The sequence below is a fragment of the Podarcis cretensis genome (genome assembly GCF_951804945.1).
Source record: "Podarcis cretensis genome assembly, chromosome: 4".
NCBI lineage: Eukaryota > Metazoa > Chordata > Lepidosauria > Squamata > Lacertidae > Podarcis > Podarcis cretensis.
The window spans coordinates 60,523,120-60,545,750 of record NC_137173.1 but is presented as its reverse complement, the minus strand read 5'-3'; the positions used below and the strand labels follow the sequence as shown (position 1 = coordinate 60,545,750).

General features: G+C 41.9%; 1 protein-coding gene and 1 long non-coding RNA gene across 4 annotated transcripts in view; one reads left to right on the top strand and one right to left on the bottom strand.

Moving 5' to 3' along the window:
- The first annotated feature begins 26 nt into the window (after positions 1–26).
- Positions 27–22,122, top strand: OTC (ornithine transcarbamylase). 2 transcript variants are annotated; one of them, XM_079974529.1, is made up of 10 exons: positions 27–379; positions 1,616–1,763; positions 3,690–3,771; positions 7,491–7,578; positions 8,663–8,816; positions 11,656–11,778; positions 15,003–15,056; positions 15,140–15,289; positions 20,365–20,502; positions 22,014–22,122. In XM_079974529.1, exons 1-10 carry the CDS (start codon positions 303–305, stop codon positions 22,071–22,073), a joined length of 1,074 nt encoding a protein of 357 aa, XP_079830655.1. In that variant the 5' UTR covers positions 27–302; the 3' UTR covers positions 22,074–22,122. The 2 variants fall into 2 exon arrangements, with proteins under 2 accessions (XP_079830655.1, XP_079830656.1); XM_079974530.1 differs by lacking the exons at positions 27–379; positions 1,616–1,763 and adding an exon at positions 2,414–2,501.
- LOC307215333 overlaps positions 1,608–22,631 on the bottom strand; it is a 153,453-nt gene continuing 132,429 nt past the window's right edge. For both annotated transcript variants that reach the window (XR_013838447.1, XR_013838448.1), the window contains 6 exons: positions 22,048–22,148; positions 20,411–20,476; positions 10,342–10,441; positions 8,295–8,406; positions 3,653–3,701; positions 1,608–1,733 (listed from right to left, as the gene is read on the bottom strand). This is a non-coding gene — a long non-coding RNA (uncharacterized lncRNA). The remainder of the gene's footprint in view (positions 1,734–3,652; positions 3,702–8,294; positions 8,407–10,341; positions 10,442–20,410; positions 20,477–22,047; positions 22,149–22,631) is intronic.

The window sequence follows — 22,631 nt, the reverse complement described above, 5'->3', positions numbered from 1 at the left end:
GGGAGTGGCCTTGCTACACAATGAGAAGACCTTTGGCAGCCTAGTAAATGCCTCAACTGGGCTGTAGATTTTGCTGTGTGTTTAAGGACAAAACCCATGGGTTTCGCAACTCTCCTAACTAATGACACTTACCCATAGTATTTGCATAAGATTACATACTGTGAATCCCTGAGCAGATCTCACAACTGCTAGAGATAACGCTGTCTCGTGATAGTTTTACCTTTGCTCTTTCACTGAATGCATTCACTATTTCATCTAAGTTTAATAAGGTGACTATAACTATATCTTAGCATTCAGTAAATATGCTGTTTAATGTTCGGTCCCTGTTCAATGTTGGGAATGCAAGCAAGATCAGCAAGCATCTGATTCAATGTATTCGGTAAGTGTTTAAATGCCACACAACAACAGAGCTGGTGGAACATCCTGGGCTATCTACTCCAGTTTTTAGCAACTACAAGATTGCTGAGATGGGCAAATCATATCTCCCTCTGTTGCTTAGCAGCATTCATTCAACCAAGAAACTAAGGCAAAGAAATTATATAGGAAAATTGATATGTCAGAGCAATTACCATCACTGTTTTTTGTTTGCAGATGTTGTCTGACAATTTCATATACTTGAAATAAATTTGCATGCTTATTTCAAACCCAATAGAATTGTATTCTATTATTTATCAATAGCTCCAACTCTCTCTGGAATAGTTGTGATCATGTGAAGGCCTCTTTTCGGCAGGATGGGAGTGAGTACCCTTAGAAATATCTTTTGCACATCCTGCTGAGTGGGGCTCTGGACTTCTGTTTCAAAGTCCTGCCCTGATGGCACCATAACTTTATAACGAATATACTGGAATCATTCACTATTTTGTTAAATGTCTTTTGTTGTTTTCACTTGTTTTGTTAAATACTTACAGAATAGTTGTTTGCAGCAGCAAAAATGTTAACTAGGAAGGCTCCTGATATGAACACAGTATCTGAATGGCATTGTTCAAAGCCCTAACTATTGAAGATATGGAAAAACCAATGGATATTGTGTGACTACTGGGGTGTATGGATGTGGGTGTATGAAAGCAAATGTTGTGAGCATACTGATCTTTTTTTGTTTATTATTGGAATGTGCATTGTAGAACACCGGGAAATTATTATTATTATTATTTTGGTAATTTTAATGGAAGTATATAAATGAAGGGAACAATAATTTTCAAATGACTTACAGTCCCATTATTAATATATAAACACAACACCATTTATTTTTTATTCCCCGCCCATCTGCCTGAGATTCCCCAGCCACTCATGGTAAAGGTAGTGACAGTGCCACATAGTGCAAACAAAGGCAGAATCTCCCCCTACCCCATGCACACATCAGCAATGGTTTCCCCAAGTGTAATTCTTCACACGTTTCCATAGTAGCAATATGCATATATAATACTGAAGAACAACAAATTCTTTTATTTTTCTTGATTATTTACTCAACAGTGCACTTGTATCCTGGTGCCATGCATTTGTAGAGCATTGTGCCTTTGAGCCAATAACCTGGGACCACAACTTGACAGTGGTTATTTCAGAATACAAAATTCTGAATTATGAGGTAGTTGAACTTCTTTTGTCGTTTCCCTTGGAGATACAGGCATGGGCCACAACCTACTAAAACTCCCACCCAGCTGAAAGGCCGGGACCTTCTGACACTGCAAAATTATTCAGCTGAAGACATCAAATATTTGTTGTGGGTGGCAGCAGATCTGAAGGAAAGAATCAAATATAAAGGAGAGGTATGTAACATTTGCAGTATGAATTCTCTTACCCCCATGTCTTTTTAGTTGTACACATGACCTTAGCCACAATCCATAGCTATCATGTATCTGCCTTCTGGTTTCTTAGGAAATACTGTGTTTTTATGTGTTTCCCCTGAATTCAGCTTCAATCCGGATTTATAAAAAGAACCACCTAGCTGTGTTCTGGGTGCTGGGTCCTGGGTGCTGCCTAGTTTGGGATTTGAATCCTTGATGGTGGGTAGGAGAGGACAGGAAAAGTCAGGGGTCAGCAAACTTTTTCAGCAGGGGGCTGGTCCACTGTCCCTCAGACCTTGTGGGGGACCGGACTATTTTTTTTTTGGGGGGGGGAATGAACAAATTCCTATGCCCCACAAATAACCCAGAGATGCATTTTGAATAAAAGCACACATTCTACTAATGTAAAAACACGCTGATTCCCGGATCGTCCACGGGCTGGATATAGAAGGCGATTGAGCAGGATCAGGCTCCCGGGCCTTAGTTTGCCTACCCTTGGGAAAAGTAGACCATGTGATCTTCAAAGTGAAATGAAGATTCCCACCCTCCACCCACAAAGTTTAGAAGGGTTGTGTTTGAGAAATTGTTTGGGCTTTCAATGTTAAAAATAAAGAAAAAGAAAGCTTACCATATTCTAGAAATAGAAATCTAACCAGAACTGAAATGTATGAAGACGAAAAAAAATATTTGGCATATTCTCCTACCTCACAATTATCTGGGGTAGGGGAATCACATTTATATCCTCCCTCTCTCTCTCTCTCTCTCTCTCTCTCTCTCTCTCACACACACACACACACACCAGCATTCCCAGTTGGGGGAGGGGCAATTGAGTCTGTGTCGTGTGTGTGTGTGAATGTGAATGCACATCTGCAGTTTACATGTCAGTTCAGCTCTCAGCATATTGGCGGGGACAGGGTGTGTAAAGCTTCAGTGGAATTCTACATGCAGAGCAGCACTAGAGGGAGTAAAGAAACTAGTAACTAGGTCACCTCCAAGGCACAGAAGTCCTGAATGTGACAAATTGACAGGATAATTGCCTTAGACTGAAACAAGTATTAAGATTTCATTTTTCTAATGGAGCCCTTAAAGTAAGATACAAAAGTGAAATATTAAATACTTTCAAAATTCAAACCTGCATTCTTAGGTTTTATCAGATATTGAATAGTTACACATGTTTTTATTTCAGCTTGGCAAGAACTTCTAGGATTTGGCCAGCTCCTCCAACTGTGTTGTAATTAAACCACTCTAAGTTACATTAAGGGACACGGGTGGCGCTATGGGTTAAACCACAAAGCCTAGGACTTGCCGATCAGAAGGTCGGCGGTTTGAATCCCCGCGACGGGGTGAGCTCCCGTTGCTCGGCCCCTGCTCCTGCCAACCTAGCAGTTCAAAAGCACATCAAAGTGCAAGTAGATAAATAGGTACCGCTCCGGCGGGAAGGTAAACAGTGTTTCCACGCGCTGCTCTGGTTTCGCCAGAAACAGCTTAGTCATGCTGGCCACATGACTCGGAAGCTGTATGCCGGCTCCCTCGGCCAATAAAGTGAGATGAGTGCCGCAACCCCAGAGTCGGTCACGACTGGACCTAATGGTCAGGGGTCCCTTTACCTTTAAGCAACATTCACCATTAGGAAGAAGCCGTTCCCAGGACCTAAAGTGTAATTCTATTCAGAAGTCCTACTGAATTAAACTGGACTTACCGTACACTCAGGCAAATAGGGTTAGGACTGTAGACAAAGCAAACAACTGAGATGGAGCCAAATTCTGTCCTGTATATACTAAATGGACCTCACACCCATCTGCATGTGGTATAGTGTTTGAAATTACTTTCAGGTGTAAAGCAGAAAGTTCAAAAATGTTTATTGTTCTTGCCAGTGTGTCACAAGTTCTTTTCCTTCCTGTTTTTCAGGATTTGCCTTTGCTGCAAGGAAAATCATTAGCTATGATTTTTGAGAAAAGAAGTACAAGGACTAGATTATCTACAGAGACAGGTGAAAACAAGCCAAGAATTTGACAGTAAATATAGCCTCCTGTATTAACTGTATATTATGTACCTGCATATGATGAAATAACATTATTCAAAGTAAGAAGAAAAAACAAAAGAAAAATGAAATTGAAGTTTGGAAATTCCTTAAAAGTTGTTACTTAGCCATTAGTAGTTGAGCCATCTAGTTGACCATTAAAATCAAGTCATAATGGAATTTATAACATAAAGTAATGGGCACAACACAACCAGCATTATGCCAACAAGACTTAACATTGCATAATTGCCAGGAACTGTTTGGGTATGCACAGTGCTTTTTTTTCTTTCTAAAAAAATGTTTAGGGGGTACTCTCATTTTGACTCAAGAAAATCACCATTTTATAGTTCAAATTGGGAAATATCAATATAGTAAATGGACAAAAGTACAAACATTCACAAAATGTTTAGGGGTATGCGTACCCCTGTGTACCCCCAGTAAAAAGCACTGGGTATACAGAATGTTATCTCTTTGGGGGCTTTAATAAACATTTCATTCTGCAAAACATTCAGACATGTCCAAAGTCCAGGGGGCCACTTGCAGCCCCCGGGCTGCTTTCAAACAGCCCGCCAGGCAATTTTGAAAAAACAATCTCTTGCGGCCCCCGAACACCTGGCCACCAAAGGCATTTCCTTTTTGCGGCTCGTCACGAGCTCTCCCCTCTGTGCAGGGGGCATGGCAAGCCCCCATGCCATTAGGGAGTCCCCGGCTGAATCACTCCTTGGGTAGACCCAAAACAGGTCCAGGAGCAGCGGTGAGAAGGGAAAAGTTGCGTCCTATAGAGCGAAAAATACGGTACTTAATTGAGAAGGGGATTGTAATTAAAACACTGGGGCCTAGTTTGAATAGCAGAGAGCCTGGTATCTGGTGGACAGTCCAAAGCACTCCTCAGGAGAGCTATGAAATTCAGGTGAGGGTCAGATGCCTTGTCAATCCCAGCAGGTATATAACAGGAAGACCTGGCCTGCCCACGCAGGCCACCAGTCTCCTAAAGAGGAGAAACCTAGTATGGAAGACCTGTGTACAGTGGTACCTCGGGTTACAGATGCTTCAGGTTACAGACTCCACTAACCCAGAAATAGTACCTAGGGTTAAGAACAGAAATCACGCGGCGGCTGCGTGGCGGCAGTGGGAGGCCCCATTAGCTAAAGTGGTACCTCAGTTAAGAACAGTTTCAGGTTAAGAACAGACCTCCAGAACGAATTAAGTTCTTAACCCGAGGTACCACTGTATAGTATGCGGATCTGAAAGAGCCACAAAGGGTAAACCACCCAAAAGGTATGCTGAAGAGTTTGTTAAAACAGTCAAAGCAGATACAGCTGTTGTTAGTAACTCAGAGAAGGTTTGGGAACCTTCAAGCTTCCAAGAGGTCCAAAGTTTAACCTCAGAGGATGCTGAGCCATGGTTAGATGCCATGAAGGCTGAACTTCTGTCTCCTCAACAGCTAAATGTAAATGTAAGTTAAACCCAACAATTTCTGTGGGGAGCAATGTTCACTTCATCAAATCTGGCCCTCTTTGAAAAAAGTTTGGACACCACTGGCTTAGGACAATGGTTGTGGTGCCATCTGCTGGTAAGGATACAAATTTTCCTAGTATATTACCCCGACAGGTTTAAAAGCTGGCAAGATTATACTTTTATACCTTTCTTATGACTAAAAATAATGCTTCATCCCAGAAAATATTATGAGCACGTTCCCAGAAGATATGTTGACAGGTGTGTGGTGTTGTAAGATTTTCTAAATATAATTTTGGTTTTTTTAGGTTTCAAAATATATCTGCTTTTTGTGTTTTTAACTGTTTTTGATGTTTTGATTGTACATTGTCTTGAGATGCTTGTGTAGAAGACAATCAGTAAAAAATAACAGGTTTGGGTATTACAAACAGCATCAATAGAGAAAAGATTGTGCGTATCTCTCTGTGAGATCTTCAACACATGTAACTTGTACATTGTTCTGGCATATACAGAGGTTATAGAAAGAGGCATTCCTTGACCACAAGTTTACAGTCTCTATAAGATCCGACACAAAAGGAAAAACAGAGGGAGGAGAGGGAGGAAAACAAACTTGGGTACTAATTCTTAGTTACATACCGTATTTTTCGCCCTATAGGACGCACTTTTTCCCCTCCAAAAATGAAGGGGAAATCTGAGTGCGTCCTACGGGGCAAATGCAGGCTTTCGCTGAAGCTTGGAGAGCGAGAGGGGTCGGTGCGCACCGACCCCTCTCGCTCTCCAGGCTTCAGGAAGACACCCACAGCCTAGGCAGCCCTGTGGGAGTTCTCCGCAGGGCTCCCCACGCTGTGGATAGCAGCCTGCCGCCCGGCAGGCGGGGCGCCCTGAAGCAGAGTGCCTCGCGCGCCGGGCAGACATCCGCAGCGTGGGGAGCCCTGCAGGAGTTCCCCGCAGGGCTCCCCACGCTGCGGATAGCAGCCTGCCGCCCGGCAGGCAAGGCACCCTGAAGCAGAGCGCCCCGCGCGCCGGGCAGACATCCGCAGCGTGGGGAGCCCTGCAGGAGTTCCCCAACCCCTCTCGCTCTCCAGGCTTCAGGAAGACATCCGCAGCCTAGACAGCCCTGCGGGAGTTCCCACAGGGCTGTCTAGGCTGCGGATAGTAGCCTGCTTCCCGGAACGCCGGGCGCGCTGAAAGCAGAGCACCCGGTGCTTCAGGAACACATCTGCAGCCTAGGCAGCCCTGCGGGAGGTCCCGCAGGGATATCAGCGCCCTGAAAGCAGAGCGCCCGGCGCTTTGGGAACACATCCGCAGCCTAGGCAGCCCTGCGGGAGTTCTCCACAGGGCTCCCCACGCTACGGATAGCAGCCTGCCGCCCGGCGGGCGGGGCGCCCTGAAGCAGAGCGCCCCGCGCGCCGGACAGACATCCGCAGCGTGGGGAGCCCTGCAGGAGTTCCCGGCAGGGCTCCCCATGCTGCGGATAGCAGCCTGCTGCCCGGCAGGCAGGGCACCCTGAAGCAGAGCGCCCCCGCAGCATGGGGAGCCGTGCAGGAGTTCCCCGCAGGGCTCCCCACGCTGCCGATAGCAGCCTGCCGCCTGAGGCAGACATCGGCCAGCCCCACAAGCTCGGGGGACAGCAGGGAGGTGCAGCGCCGTTCCTCGACCTGGTTCGGTTTCCCCGACCTGCTTTTGGGGGGGGGAAATAAAGGGGGGAAATTCCTTTATTTCCCCCCCAAAAAAACTAGGTGCGTCCTATGGGACGGAGCGTCCTATGGGACGAAAAATATGGTAATTGCTTTTGTTACGACCACCTTGATTGGAAACAGTGGAGGAAGCAAATGGTAGCTAGTCTTTTAGCCAGGCTAGTGGAGCAGGCCCTGCTAAAAGCTGATAGTTCAGAGCTAAGATTATTCAAATGCATCCATGATAAGAACATGGCATTCAGGTCTTTGAAAACATAACATTTTTAAAGACTCATAAATATTATATAAACTTCTCTTTTAAACATAAAAACTTGAAATATTCTTTGGTACTAATGAAATTCTCAATGCTATTTTCTCCTGTATTTGGTTCACACATAGATTTGCCATCGGGATAGGGGAGGGCTCTTGCAGCTCAAGTCAAATTACTGTATCCCCATGTCTGCAGTTCTAAGGGAGAAGACATGTACTGGTAGTATGACTTGCCATAATACTTTGAAATGACAAAGGTAAAAGTCTTAATCATTGTATTTATTTTAGGATTTGCTGTCCTTGGTGGCCATCCCTGTTTCCTCACAACACAAGATATTCACCTGGGCATTAATGAAAGTATCACTGACACAGCACGGTTTGTACGACACCTTGTGTGACTGTTATTTCCTTTCTATATTTAGATGGTGAAAGCCATATTTCTATTGTTTTTAGGAATGTCCAAAATTGTTGCGCTTTTTTTGGGGGGGGGGAGGGACCAAAGTTGTTTAGCCAAAAAAAAACATGATTGGCTTGATACAGGACAAAGTGTCACCTTTCAGAAATTCCCCCTGGGTGTCAACTTTGCCTTTGAAATCCCGGTAATGTCCGGGATTGCAGCCTTACAAAAGCACTAAAATTGCTTGAATTCAGCAACTTTCAAAACTTAGGATGCATGAAGATTTTACTATGCATCCTATGTATTCACACCCTGCTCTTCAGCCAATAAAAAATAAAAGCAACACAACCTTTGCCCTCAGGTTTAGGTCTAAAAAGATAAAGACACAGAAGGAAGAAGGAGGAGAAAACAGGCGAACTCAGGCACCAAATTATTGATGTTGTATTCTTATAAAGGCCTTTTCAGATGGAAACAGAATCCTTGCAATTCAAAAACAGGCCTTGGTGGTCCAGCCTTCCTAGAAAGAGGCATAAGAAGTTGTTGAAGTTGCAGGATGGGATCCTGGCCTTCCAGGCTAGCTGGAATTCACCATTTTCTTGTCATTTGTACTGTGGCATGCAGGCTTATTGGGGCCTCTCACCCTCAGAGCAGACAATCCTGGTAAACACAATTTGGGTTGTGGTGAAAGTACTCACCGTGTTTTGTTTGTACACAGAATCTTCTCAGAAGATTCCTCAGAATGAAATCAGGAGAAAAACTAGTTCTGTAGTTTATAGCATAAACTGTCCATGCCTAAGTATTGCTTGGCTGGAAACAAGAAAATCACAAACTTTATTTACATTAAACATTTTCTTTGATATTGCTATCTTCTAATTCTCTCTCTTTTCACTGCCTTATTTTTTTAAAAAAATATTTTCAGTGGTTAGCAGTCTACATTTTAAACCATCTGTATTTAACCATGTTGTGCAAGCACTTAAAATTATTCAGGCAGATTAACCATTATTAAAGTACTAATTTTCTATGAAAAATTGAGTGGGCTTTACATTTATTTTGCTTTCTGAAGGGTGTTGTCAACCATGACAGACGCAATCCTGGCACGAGTGTATAAACACGTTGATCTGGAGGTGCTGGCACAACACGCCACAATCCCAGTGATAAATGGACTGTCTGATTCTGACCATCCCCTCCAGATTTTAGCTGATTACCTTACACTCCAGGTAATACTCTCCTGTTCCCTGCTTAACTGCAAAGCTTTTAGCCAACTCAGCTTCTCTAAAAGTTCAGACCTAAATCCTAAATAGTTGAGATGTGGAAGGCTGCAAAAATATCAAGGTCTGGCACTGTGAGTGTGAGTTGTGAGCTGTTCAATTCTTTCTTCATTGGATGGACTTGGGCAGGCTGCTGTTTCCAGGCTCAATCACCCCCAACTGTAGTATGGGGTTATTAATACTGAGCCACCTTACACAACTGTGGTAAGGAATATTTATCCTGCTTTTAAATGCACTGCATAAATGCTAAGTATATTAAATTATTTTCCTTAGGACCTTGTTAGTGTCTGTCCACTCATCCAGCTGTTTAGAAATCAGGCATCCTGGTCCCTATCCAATGCCCCTCTACCTCTGATATTGTCTGTGTGTCAAGGCAAGGATTAAGGAAATGCCAAGGGTTTAGGTGGTAAAACCAGTTCAAGTAGCAACTTGCATTACATCTTCAAGCCATCTGTCATTTGGCCCACAGTTTCTGCACTTCATGAAATTCCTGCGTCAGTGTTCCTGGTGCAACTCCAGGGGAGCAACACAGTCGTCCATGATATGGTTCAGATCCAGTTTGGGGGAGCTAGCTATTAAATCTTTTATGACAGTGGTCTTTGAAAATTCTCTCTGAAGTGATACATCAGGGGTGGGGGAAAGCTCTGACTCCCTAGAGGTTATTGGACCACAACTCCCATAACCCCAGACAAATGGCCATGCTGGCTAGGGCTGATAGGAGTTGGAGTCTGACAACATCTGGAAGGCCACAGGTTCCCCCAGTCGTGATTTACATGGGCCTGAACTTCTAAATTGCAGTCATTCTGTAAAGCACCTAACTAAATGTGATCAGATTTCCAGGGCATCTTTCCTTCACAATGATGTTCACATAAATAGTGACATTTTAACCTCACCAATTCAACCTTTTTGACTGTGAACAACTCTGCATCTTAGGTGGCAATTTGTGTTTGATATTGGTACCTCCCTCACTTTGGTGTTTCGTGTACAATTGTGTAAAGTGTAAACGGCACATAAGCAGCCTTCCATTAAGCCTGGTGTGGGCAACATGGTGTCCTCCTCATGTTATTGGACTGCAGTTCCATCAACCCTGAGCAGGGCCATGCTGGCTGAGGTTGATGGGATTTTGATGTAGTATGTTGGCTACTCGTTCCAAAGATTCATTCATGTACATGTACTTAAACACAGGTGTTTAAGGATACAACCTGTCTTTGCTGTGGGAAACACCAGCATACTTACGGCAAAAAGATTAGCTGTACAAAGTGTGGCATCTCTTCTTTTGGCTAGATGAATCACACAAGTTAAGCTCTGAGTGGGTGTTCTTTGATTGCACATGGAGGAATCTGAAAAGTATTCATGCAGGAGGCTTAAAATGCTGTGGGAACCGTGCTGGGTGCAAAAATGGCTCTTTCCATAAATTCACATTTGGTGATGACTTGTTTCTATTAAAAGTATCATTCAAGGTGGGAAGAATTACCCAGTTATAGAAGAGCAGGGTCTCTGGATACTCCATGAATGTGGCGTCCAGCCAGGCTTTGTGAGCTGCTGTAGAAAGATGCAACACCTCAAATCAGGTCCTAACAAAAAGAGAAATGCTGGCTGCATTAGAATGCAGGGTGAATAAATCATTTCCAGCTGTTCATTTTGTCTGATAACCTTTGGAAGGCATTTCATCACCAAGAATTGACAGCTTTTCAGTAATTGCAAGTGACTCATGGTTCTTATGTAATAGTTCACTGCCTGCCAGCTGTACTAGCTGTTAGCATCCTGCCAGTTCCCTTCTAGGCTACCTGTTTAGAGAGAACAGTGCTATTATCCACATTTCTCTCTCTCTGTCTTGGCTTTTGTGGTTCAGGACATTGAGCATGACAGACGGTTCTAATACTTGACTCTTGTCATCTGATGAACTATGCCGGCTATCTCCACAGAGATTAGAGATATTAATAAAGAATAAATATCTGATTGTTTGGATAACAAGTTATTATTGGCTTTGGTTAGGGCTATTCTACCCCATGCTTCATCATCATAAGCAACAATGACATTCAAATCTGTGCCAAGAAAAGTCATATTATGCAAATTAAAACAAATATTCATGAATTGATTTATTTTGCATAGTCTTTCCTGCTTCCTGCTTCATAAGCAGGGACAAGGAATTATTAGCAGCATGGAAGACCAACCCTTGATTGTTGGAAGTCTGCTCAGGCTTCATTGTTTGTTTTTTTTTGTTTTGTTTTTTTTGAGGTATCACTTTCAAAGTATTATTTTCACATTATCTACATGTTTATAAGAAGAAAGCAGGATGCATGCATTCTAAAATAATGAATGAATGAAAGTTACCCACATTGTGGCAAATTCTCCATCTAATATAAATGTAGTGCTAGAGTTCTGTGATCACAGGCATGTGAAATACACAGATAGCTATATATTTCCCTGTGTGCTAGAGATGTATATGCATACTTATGTGCTAGAGAAGCATATGCTCTTGTATGGAAGAAGTATAATGAATGGCTCCAGCTCATAGAAAATAAGGCAGGATATTGTCCATTAGTGTATAGGCCCTTAAGCAATTTGCTTAACCTTGGCTGGGATAATAATAGTGTATTGATTGACAGAATAATGTTAATATCCTGTAATGTTTATGACAAAGAAAGAATATGGGCAATGGCAATTTGTTCAAAGGCATCCTTGTTGCCAGATCCCAGACTACATGGTATGATATAAGTTGCACTTCAAAACTGACAAGCACTGTAAATAACTGTGGCTTTGTTTTGTTTTGTTTTGTTTTTGGTAGGAACACTATGGATCTTTGAATGGATTGACCCTAAGTTGGATAGGTGATGGAAATAATGTCCTAAACTCCATTATGCTTAGTGCTGCTAGATTTGGGATGAATCTGCATGTTGCTACTCCAAAGGTAAGAAAATCTTAGTTGGGGAGAGAGGAAGTCAAATGTTCTAAGGCAAATAACATGGACTGCACCTCCCATCATCCCTGACCATTGCCCATGCTGGTTGGGGCTGATGGGAATTGGAGTCCAACAACATCTGTGACCCTCCAAGTTTAGCGATTGCTGCTCTAAAGCTGAAATACTGTTTTTCCATAGTTTTCACATTTTGTTTAAAGCAGCATGGTTTCAGGGTAGCATGTGGCTCTGAACAGGGCCAATAAAGTTGGTTGTCAGCTTTGAAAAAGAAAAGCATTTGTGATTTTATTAGGGGGTTTAGCCTCACAAAATCTATATACAAGAGTGCAAAGGCAAATTGACTTTGCTTTGGAAGCTAATTTTTAAAAATCTAAATACATGTCCATTGATAATGAGTGCACTTTATCCGGAGTTTAATGGTATAAAACTGTTAACAAAACTAGCCCATTATCACTCTGAAGGAAAATGCTTAGCTACAAGGAAATGGCCTCAAGATTCAGAGTTCAGGAATGAGAGGGTTAAAGATTAGACTGAAGACAGAAGTTGAAGTCGCCATTTCACTAGAAGAACAATGCGCTAGTCCCCATGAATTAGATTCAGAAGATCCAGCCCCAGAAGAGGCAGAGTTTAATCTCACAAACAGTCCCTGAACTTTTTTAAAAAAAATCTGTGCTCAGTGTAATAGGTTACTTTACTAAGACCAGGACAAAATTGAGTAATCTGGACTGCTAGCTGGGCACAGTAGATTTAAGTAATTTGGGTGGTTAGGAGATCTGACACATCTTTTGATTCTTGCTCTTCTTGAAGAGCCTCTGTGCTGGCTGACATTTACCAAGAGCTTCCCCACATTAGTACTCTCCAGATGTTGGAATCCATCAACCCCAGCAGCATGGCCAATGGTCAGAGATAGTCCATCAACGAAGGATGCTGTCAGGGACCGGGCAGAGGAGGAGTGGTGGAGACTGCCTCCCCATCCTGACCCTTCCAGGGAGGAGGAAGAGGAAGATAGTATGGATTTACAACAGTGGTTTGAGGGAGGTCACAGCTCAGAGGCAGATGAGGAGAAAAGTTGGGAAATAATGGGAGAGGAGGAGGCAGGACTGAAATGGCAGCTGACTGACACATTATCTTTAGAAAGCATTCCAGAGTCCCCATCTCCAAGAACCCGGTGAGCCTTAAAAGTAGGAGAGCAAAGAGCTCAAAGACAGAGGGCATGTAGCAGCATCCATAGAAGTGACAAATGAGGATGTGGGAGAGACAGGGGGTGGAGATTCACTTGGGACAACGCCATTATCTAAGAGGCTGGGTTCTATAGCCTGTCTCTGTAATATTGAAATAAAAAAGGACGGTAAGAAACTTTCCCTTGTCCCTATGCTTTATGTGTATGTGGTGGACTGACAGCAGGGTTGGGAGCAGGTAGTGACACTGGTGGGACCTCTGCTGCAATTCAGTTCTCCTGACAGTGCACCCTCCCATCCATCTCGTCCCCATTCCATCCAGGTAAATAGCAGTGATGCTGGTGTCAGGAGGGCAGCTCCACCCTACCATATATAGTGTTGCTGCTTTACAGGGAATTGGCATCGACCCAATACCCACACACACATTTGCTGGTATCATATCTCATTTTGGCTCCAATGTGGTTCTATTTATGCAATTACCATCTAGATGCTTTTTAAAGTCCAGGAGCCAGTTGTCCATAGCTTGGAAATCTAATCCAGAAACTCTCCAACCAACTCTAGGCACACTGCCAGTTCAGGTATTGTGAATGATATAGTTAAGAGTACCCAGGCTACTGTCTGTTTCTATAAAAACTGGGAATGTGTTTAATGTTCTCTATTTGTAGCAAGAATGGAATACAGTGGTACCTTGGGTTAAGTACTTAATTCGTTCCGGAGGTCCGTTCTTTTTTTTAAAAAAAAATAATATTTATTACTTTTAAAGGGAAAAAAGACAGAAGAGGGAAAAAAGAGGAAAAAAAGACAATACAATACAATATATAAACAATACAAAACACAACCTAAACCCATTAAACTAAACACATTAAACTAAACTAAACCAAACCCACTCCCTAACCCTAACCCTAAATAAAAAACAAAAACTATTTTTAAAAAAATACATCCCCCTTTTCGATACTCTTTCTTTCATTCCCTTGTTTCCTCGACCTCCTCTCACCTCCCTTTTTGTATTCCACTTCTACTAGTTATTTCAGCAGATCCTTTCCATCTTTCTCTATTCTCTATCATATTATAAATAACATATTTTTTTAACCTTATTTTAACATTAAAACTAAAATACTTATATATGCTTAACTCCTTATAACATTTCTGCTAAATCCATGAAATATCAATTCACCATTTTTCTATCACTCATTAATTTTGCGATATTTCTATATATAAACTTTAAATTTTCCAATCGTCTTCCATCAACTCCTCTCCCTGGTTTCGGATTCTGCCAGTCCTTTCCATCAATTCCATATAGTCCATCAACCTGGAGATCTTATGTCCGAGGCTCTTAACTCTTTTCCAGGTCCCTTCTGCAGATCTTCTTCATATTCTTTAATGCTAGAGAGCAAATCTCGAGAGAACTCCATCCTAACATTACTTTTATTCCTTCTGGACAGTTCAGCCAAATTTCCATAGTTGAAGCTAGGGTCTATACAGTGTTTCAGGACGTATTTCAAGATTCCTTCAAATCCAAAGGCCCCCAAAACTTCCAATCTCCTCCAAATCCAAGTCCATGTCCCAAAAGTCAATTAATCCCTGGATAGAGGGATCTTTCCAACTTTCCTTCTTCAGTCCAAGCCGGGATCCAATCCTCAAAATCTGGCTTTTTCTAGATTCAATCATAAAAGGCCTCAATTTATAGTCCTCAATTTGCTTCTGTAGAACTAAAGATCCCGCTTGTGTTATTTTAGGTTCAAAAACAACAACTTTCTCCTTTTCCTCCACCATTTGTTCTGCCAAAGTAGGTTCCTGTGCCAGGTCCGTTCTTAACCTGAACCTTTTCTTAACCTGAAGCACCACTTTAGTTAATGGGGCCTCTTGCTGCTGCTGCGCTGCCGGAGCACGATTTCTGTTCTTATCCTGAAGCAAAGTTCTTAACCTGAAGCACTATTTCTGGGTTAGCGGAGTGTGTAACCTGAAGTGTATGTAACCTGAAGCATATGTAACCCGAGGTACCACTGTACATTGTAACACTGTAATCTGTTTTGACAGGGTTTTGAGCCAGATCCCATGGTCATCAAAATAGCGGAACAGGAGTCTGTAAAGGTACGAGGATGTGACTGTAAAATGTTTTTTTCTACTGTGCTTCACGTGAGCTTAGTGCATTTCCTCTGATTTATTTATGTTAGCACCGCACCAAGCTGTTTCTCACCAGTGTCCCTACTGAAGCTGCCAAAGGAGCCAACGTTTTGATCACAGACACGTGGATAAGCATGGGGCAAGAGGCAGAAAAAGAAGAGAGACTGAGGGCTTTCCAGGGTTATCAGATCACAATGAAGGTAAAATGCAAAGATTTCCCACCAGATTTCTATGGTTTTGTAGATTCCAGAAGAAAACTTTAAAAACATTTTAGGCCTCATATATGTTTGCATTACCTAACACTGGAGATTTGTGGTACATGTTTGTTGAAATATCTACAGAGTACATATTTTCGATTATTATAACAATGACTACAGCTGCTCTGAAGCAACTGTTAACCTTAATAGAGTGCCACAAGAATATCAGGCTGAATGCTGCATAAGGAACTTCCCTACCTTCCTGAAATAGTGATCTGAGAGATGAAGTAAACATAACCAGTGTATTTGTGTGTGTATATATTTATATATAAATATTAGAACCAAAAACAGGAGGCCCTGATCCTAGTTAAGACCACAACATGCGGGGAAGGGGGCCTTGACTCTTCTGCTCTCTACTATGACCGTGAAAAAAATAAATCACACAACCCTGTGTGGCAAATAGCAACAGTCTACAAAAAGCAAAAAAGCACCTTCCCATTAGCCCATAGTTTTTATTCTACTGTTGGTACTTACTGTAAGGGGGTTCAACTTTTTCAGGGTTGCAGCATGAAATACTAGGGTGAAGTCTCCCCTCCCCAAATCACACACCTTCTCTGTGCTTGGTTTTAATCTTGTTTTTGGTTCAAGTAATACTAATGTGTGTTTAGGCCCTGGGAAATGTAGAAGTCACATCTCTGTATCTGGATGCTATAGTGCAGGGGTAGGCAACCTAAGGCCCGTGGGCTGAATGCGGCCCAATCGCCTTCTCAATCCAGCCCGTGGATAGTCCGGGAATCAGTGTGTTTTTACATGAGTAGAATATGTCCTTTTATTTAAAATGCATCTCTGGGTTATTTGTGGGGCATAGGAATTAGTTCAACCCCCCCCCCCCCCCCGCCACCCAAATATAGTCCAGCCCACCACATGGTCTGAGGGACGGTGGACCGGACCATGGCTGAAAAAGGTTGCTGACCCCTGCTATAGTGCCTGCATGGATGAATACACATAAATTGCTCACTGGAGATAACAGTGGATGAGCAACAGTCACGGAACAGAATGGATATATTTCTTCAGGATCAATGCACTCACATACTTAAGCAGTACTCCATAAGCAATTGGTACTCCATATTTATTGTGAGCTATCTATTGCACACACCATTAGTTCAGTGCTACATTGATTACAATGTGCACAGATCAGCTTCTGAGAAGCAGGGGCATTGTTAGGCAGGGGCCTAGGTGTGTGGTTTATTTTATACATATAAATTAGGATGTGGAATTATTTTTATGTGGCTGTGGTCTCATTGCTTTAACTACCCAGCAAGCAGCATCATTGTTCCAGAAGGATGTTTCCTTCTTGAGCCCACTGAATTTCTCTTCTTCCGATATCCTCTATATTAAAAACTGTTTGATTCTGCTGTTCAGGGAAATACACACTTATCAGGAATAAGACCCTATCAGGGGAATTTCTCCATCTCTTTTATCAGAGAGCAATAAATAAATGGATGAATAATGGATGGAATCGTCCAGAGGGAGGCATGGGCTTATATTATGAAAGGGGCAAAAGGAATATGGTGAAGAAAATCCAGCATTTTGAATAGAGGTGGGAACCACTTAATAATAATAATAATAATAATAATAATAATAATATGAAGTCAGTATTACTTCTCTCTTACCTCATCCCATTCTACTTTTGATGATGTATTGGGTTTTTAGTACAGGTTTGGGGTTCTTCGTACTGAGGTGTGATTTGTTATCTTTGGTGATCTGCAGTGATACTGTTTCTCTCTAAAATCCCTTTGTTACTTAAGCATCTTTAGTAAGAGATAAAATCTTTAAAATAATTTTCTGACTGTGTTATGCTAATGTTTCTTTAAAAAAAAAAAGACCAGGAAGCATGGGAGGGTCACATTTATATATATAAAAATATGAAATACAAAAAGGTATGTGGCTGAAATATTTCTTATAAAGCAACTTAAAAATAGAAAATGTAATCTAATAAAATATTTAAAATGGTTACATGAAAAGCCATTCCCTTTATTAATATCTGTACATTAAACTGCCATATTTCAACCCTATTTCCCAGAATGGTAGTGTTCAAAATTGCTCATAGTGCTATGAAGTTTTGTTCAGGTATTAGATTAATATATAATGAGTTATTGATATAAAGGAATACATTTGGACTTTTAAGGCATCCTTTAGATTGTGGTTTTTTTAAAGGCATGATTTAAGAGGCAATTATTACCCTTACAAAAACATTATAGCAGCATGCATAGCAGCAGTGCAGAATGTACCAGTGATCCACTGTAAAAATTTTTCTGAAGCCAAAGATGAACCTCTTGATTACACTGTGATATATTCGGAGCAACTCCAATTGACAAGCCTACCACTGATTGAATGAGTTATAGGTCCCAGCTGCTGGCTCTTAAGGGAAGTGCTGATCAACCAGTTGCTCAACTGAGGTGGCAGAGAGAGGAATAGGCAGCAGAAAGGAAGTGAGCTGAATGGAATGCCTAGATGCACATTCAGGGCACCAGAATCAGGACCACTCTGGCAGCTCTGCTGAAGAGAGCCACATTATTATGACACACACATTTTGTGTTTAAATCAAAGGCTGATTTACCATTTCGTAGGTCATCCATGAGTTTTACGCAACAGCACTGGACTGTTGGAAACAGAATATGCTCTTGACGTAGGTTGCCTTTTTAAGCAACATATTTTGTTTTCAATGCCTGCCACAATTTATCTGAAAATGCACAATGTGGATGGCAGAGTGTAATATAAAATGCATTATGTAACTCGAAGTAGATTGGAAAAAATAGTTATAATTGTGGCAAGATGTATGAAGTGGGTTTCAATTGCTGGCAAAGGACCTCAATAAAGTCAAGTTTATATTATTGAAAATTTTAAGGGTAGCTTTGCATGCTTTTCACATGTGATTTTCCTAATTGCTCTGCACGCACACAGGTACATGTGTAGGGTACAGGGAGCATGCCAGGTAGTAAAACCCATGGACTTTTACCTAAGCAAATGCATGTATGTTATGATGTCCATGTCCCCAATACATTAAGCAGGTCCGCATGTAATGTTAAACTGTAGCTAAAAATAAATTATGGCTTAGCATGAATTAGCAGTGTGGCAGTGCACACAGCAAATGCAGTGCTTGCTTTGCTACTCTCCTGTTGCTGCTCCTGCTTTTGTTGCTGCTGCAGCACCTTTACTAAGTGTGGTACAGAAGTCCTAGTTCTGCACGTATTCCTAAGTACCTTAATTCTTAATGAAATGGAAGGTGTAACACATTGCATATGAAAATGCTTGCTGTATAAAGGATTAAGAGAAGAATGACGTGCTCTGTCAATTGCTAAGTTACTAGTAAATGAAACATTTGTTCAGGCTGCAAAGTGATGATCCAGTATTTAGGGTAGTATTCATATATAATAATATCAGCTCTAAATGCTCACAGAAAATTTAATAACTTACTGTAGAAGCATGGAATATGCCACAAAACATGCTTCAGTATATTGCCTTAATATTGGCTAAATAATGGATGGCTAGACCATGTGGGACTGCCCTAGTCATGTAATTCCTGTGAAAAATTAGTGCTAGTTAGTGCATAAATGGGTTGTGATCATAGAGCTGTGCCCTAGACTCATTTAGGTCATACCTCCTCTTCTCTGATAAAGGAGGAAGTGAAGTCTTCTTTTCCTGTTCCCTCTCTCTCCACACTAACCAAGGAAGACGTGCCTAAGCAAACTCCAAGCTTAGAGCATGTATTTCAAACTATCTTTCTATGCAGTGGTACCTCGGGTTAAGTTCTTAATTCGTTCCGGAGGTCCGTACTTAACCTGAAACTGTTCTTAACCTGAAGCACCACTTTAGCTAATGGGGCCTCCCGCTGCTGCCACGCCGCCGGAGCATGATTTCTGTTCTCATCCTGAAGCAAAGTTCTTAACCTGAAGCACTATTTCTGGGTTAGCAGAGTCTGTAACCTGAAGTGTATGTAACCTGAGGTACCACTGTATTTTCGACCCAAGAGTCTTCTGCCTATATTTTCCTTGCTGCTGCTTGAATAAATGCATGAATCTGAACTTTGGGACACTTTATAAGTATTTTAACTTTACTCAGCAGTGTGTGGTCTGTTCATTGAAAAATGAATAGAAAGAGAGAAGCACTGTTTGCAAGCAGACTAAACAGGATAAAAAGGTCTAATAACCTATATTCCTAATGCTATGCAGCTGCTTGACTGTTGTGGATTTAAAATCTGCTACTGAGAGCTCTCTCCTGCTGGAGAGTGAGTTTAGCACCACATTTTGAATCTGTACATCCAGCTGATTCTTTTATTATTTACTCCAGACACATGGGTCACAGGGATTCATATTTTCCTCACACAATTCCTTCCAATGCCTGATGGATGGATGGGGGGGGGCACACATGGGAAGTAATGATGTGATGCTCTGTGATCTGATACATTTATAAGATGGTATAAAGCTGAAACACGTTTTGTTTGGTTATTTTTTAATAGTGTGTTGCCACAGTAATATATGTATTGGGCCTAGGAAAAAAGAATTACATAAACATATCTGGCTGTTTTCCTAGCCCACCACTAATGATGTACGTCAGTGTGCATAAATTGCATAAGAAGGTTTATGTATACTCAGTGCTTCTATTATTTTTAATGTTTTGTGTAATTTTTTGGCATTTAAAGAAAATGAAACGTGAGTACACAGAGAAAGCAAAGGGGATAAATACTCCTTGGTACCTAATCAGACTGCAAAGAGGAAAGCACACAGCTTAAAAAGAGGCAGCTCATGGCTGACACAGCAGTGAGCAAGAGAGCAATTACCATAAACCGTAGAGAGAGGACAAAGAAACCAGAAGTAGAATACTCACGCAATTCTTTCAGCTTGTTAGACCCTAGCATGACCCGCACAATGCTGCCAAAATCAGGGCTTTTGAGAAAGAGTAATTTTAAGGGATACATGCATGATTTCAACTTTTCAACTTTGTGTGTGGTCATCTGTTAGCATGTTTTGGCGTTCAGTTTCAAATCTCTCTCTCTCTCCATCTCCATCCATCTTTAGACTGCAAAAGTGGCTGCTGCTGATTGGACATTTTTACACTGCTTACCCAGAAAGCCAGAAGAAGTTGATGATGAAGTGTTTTATTCTCCACAGTCGCTGGTTTTCCAAGAGGCTGAAAACAGGAAATGGATAGTTATGGTATATGGGCACTCTGATCCGATAGGCGTCAAAAATCTCATGGCATAAAGAAGGCATTCTGTGTGCTGCAGGGGAAATAACCCCAATCTGTTATCCACCTGACATTTACAATTGCCCTGATGTCCGCTTGCCTATATATATGAAATTCTAGGTCTGTGCTGATTTAGCCGACTCACTAGTACTGACTAAAAGGCTTTTCAGGATGGTATATAAGATCTCTCTAGTCCTGCTGGTTACCATCCCAGTTACACCACTCATATCTGAGCCACTTGCTCAGGTCTTTCACTGGCTTGCTAGTCTTTCACTGACTGGGCTGCATTGGGCAGCAGTGGCTGTTGCAACAGTAGTCTCATCAACATGCTGGTATAATAATGGCAGACAGTGACACTGCACTGCAGTTCTTGCACTCCATCCTATGACATTAAATGCTTGCTAGCACAGCAGTTCAAAGGACTGGGCCATCCTAAAAGGCAAGCATAATTCTCACTCATGTGTTTAATTTGCCAATTCTAGTAGCGGGTGGGTCAGGCACCTGGCAAGGTCTAGAGACTGTTGAGGGGCCCACTGTTGATCTCAACGGTCTTTGTACCTGTTAGAGGAACACCACCAAAGCCACCTTATTTTGATCTACACCCGTGGTGTAAACCAGGAGTAGGGAACCTTCCCGAGACTGCTTGCCAAATGGTGGGTGAGGCCAGAGGCAAATGTGGGAAGAGTAATGGGGGCAACTCTTAGGTTTGGAACATAGGCTACATTCCAGCTACACAGAAGTCAGAGGTTTCTAGACACACCGACCCACATGTACAGATGCATGTATGTTTTCATCATTCATCAAGGCATGCAAGAGGTATTGCCACATTTCATTCCAGCCAGGCCAAAACACTCAGGGAGAGTGCAGGGCAGAGTCACTGAGGGGTGTGGTTTGGAGAGGGATATCACAGTATAGAGTTGTGGAGTTGTAAGGGAGCTCATCGCCCTACAACGTGGGAATCACAGCTAAAGAATCCTTGACAGATGCAACCTGTTTTAAAAACTCCAAACAGAGAGAGTGTACCACCTTACGAGGGAGTCTGTTCCACTGTTGAACAGCTCTTACTGCCAGAAAGTTCTTCCTGATGTTTAGTAGGAATATCTTTTCTTGCAATTTGAATCCATCGGTTTGAGTCCTACCCTCTGGAGCAGCAGAAAACAAGTTTGCCCCATCATCCATGTGACAGCCCAGATATTTGAAGATAGCTATCATATCACTTCTTAGTCTTCTGCTGGCTAAACATATTCAACTCCCTCAGCTGTTGAGCCTAGCGAGCATCCCAAAGGCCCATGGAACTGCATTCAGGGTCCTGGCCTGAGGTTTACCACCCCTAGTATAAATTAATAAACAGCAAGATCAATGTGACCTTTTTTATTAAAACTTTGCATTTTCCTGCACTGTTGTAAATTAACAATATGTATGCAGCACCATTTCCCAGTGTGGCTGGTTATTTCATATATTTATTAATTCTCTCTTCTAGGCTGTCATGGTGTCCCTGCTGACAGATTACTCACCACAGCTGCTGAAGCCTACATTTTGATCCTTGGATTTCTGCCAAGAGAAAAGATTCCTTACCAGCATGCACCATTCTGGTCCACGAAGTCTCTCTTTCTCTCTAAAAAACAAGATCAAAGCAATGATAATTAATTAACAGAAATGGAAGTTTCAGTCATACTTTCATTCTGCATCTGTTCTATCTCTTAAACACTGCAGCTGCATTTCATTATCTAGCAGCTTTTTTCTTCCCCATCCTACATATTGATTAGCCCCCTAAAATGGTTACAGTTTAAAAAATGGATGAGTCAGAAAGGCAGGCAATAGTAGAATTGATCTCATAAATGTGTCCTGGAGCTGTGTACTGTGAAAACTGCTGCAGTTTTCTCGAAAGCTGTCATATTTGCCTGCTGATGGGGGGGGGGGAGGTTCTGAATGACACAATTGAAATATACCTTTTAGATTCTGATATTAAGGCTGCAGACCAAAGCTCACTTAGTAGCTCACACTTAAGTTCAGAGGGATTTACTTCTCAGGAATGAACTGCAAATATATTATAACTGACAGTAGTGATGGTGGTATATTAGTTTTTGTGTGATTGCAA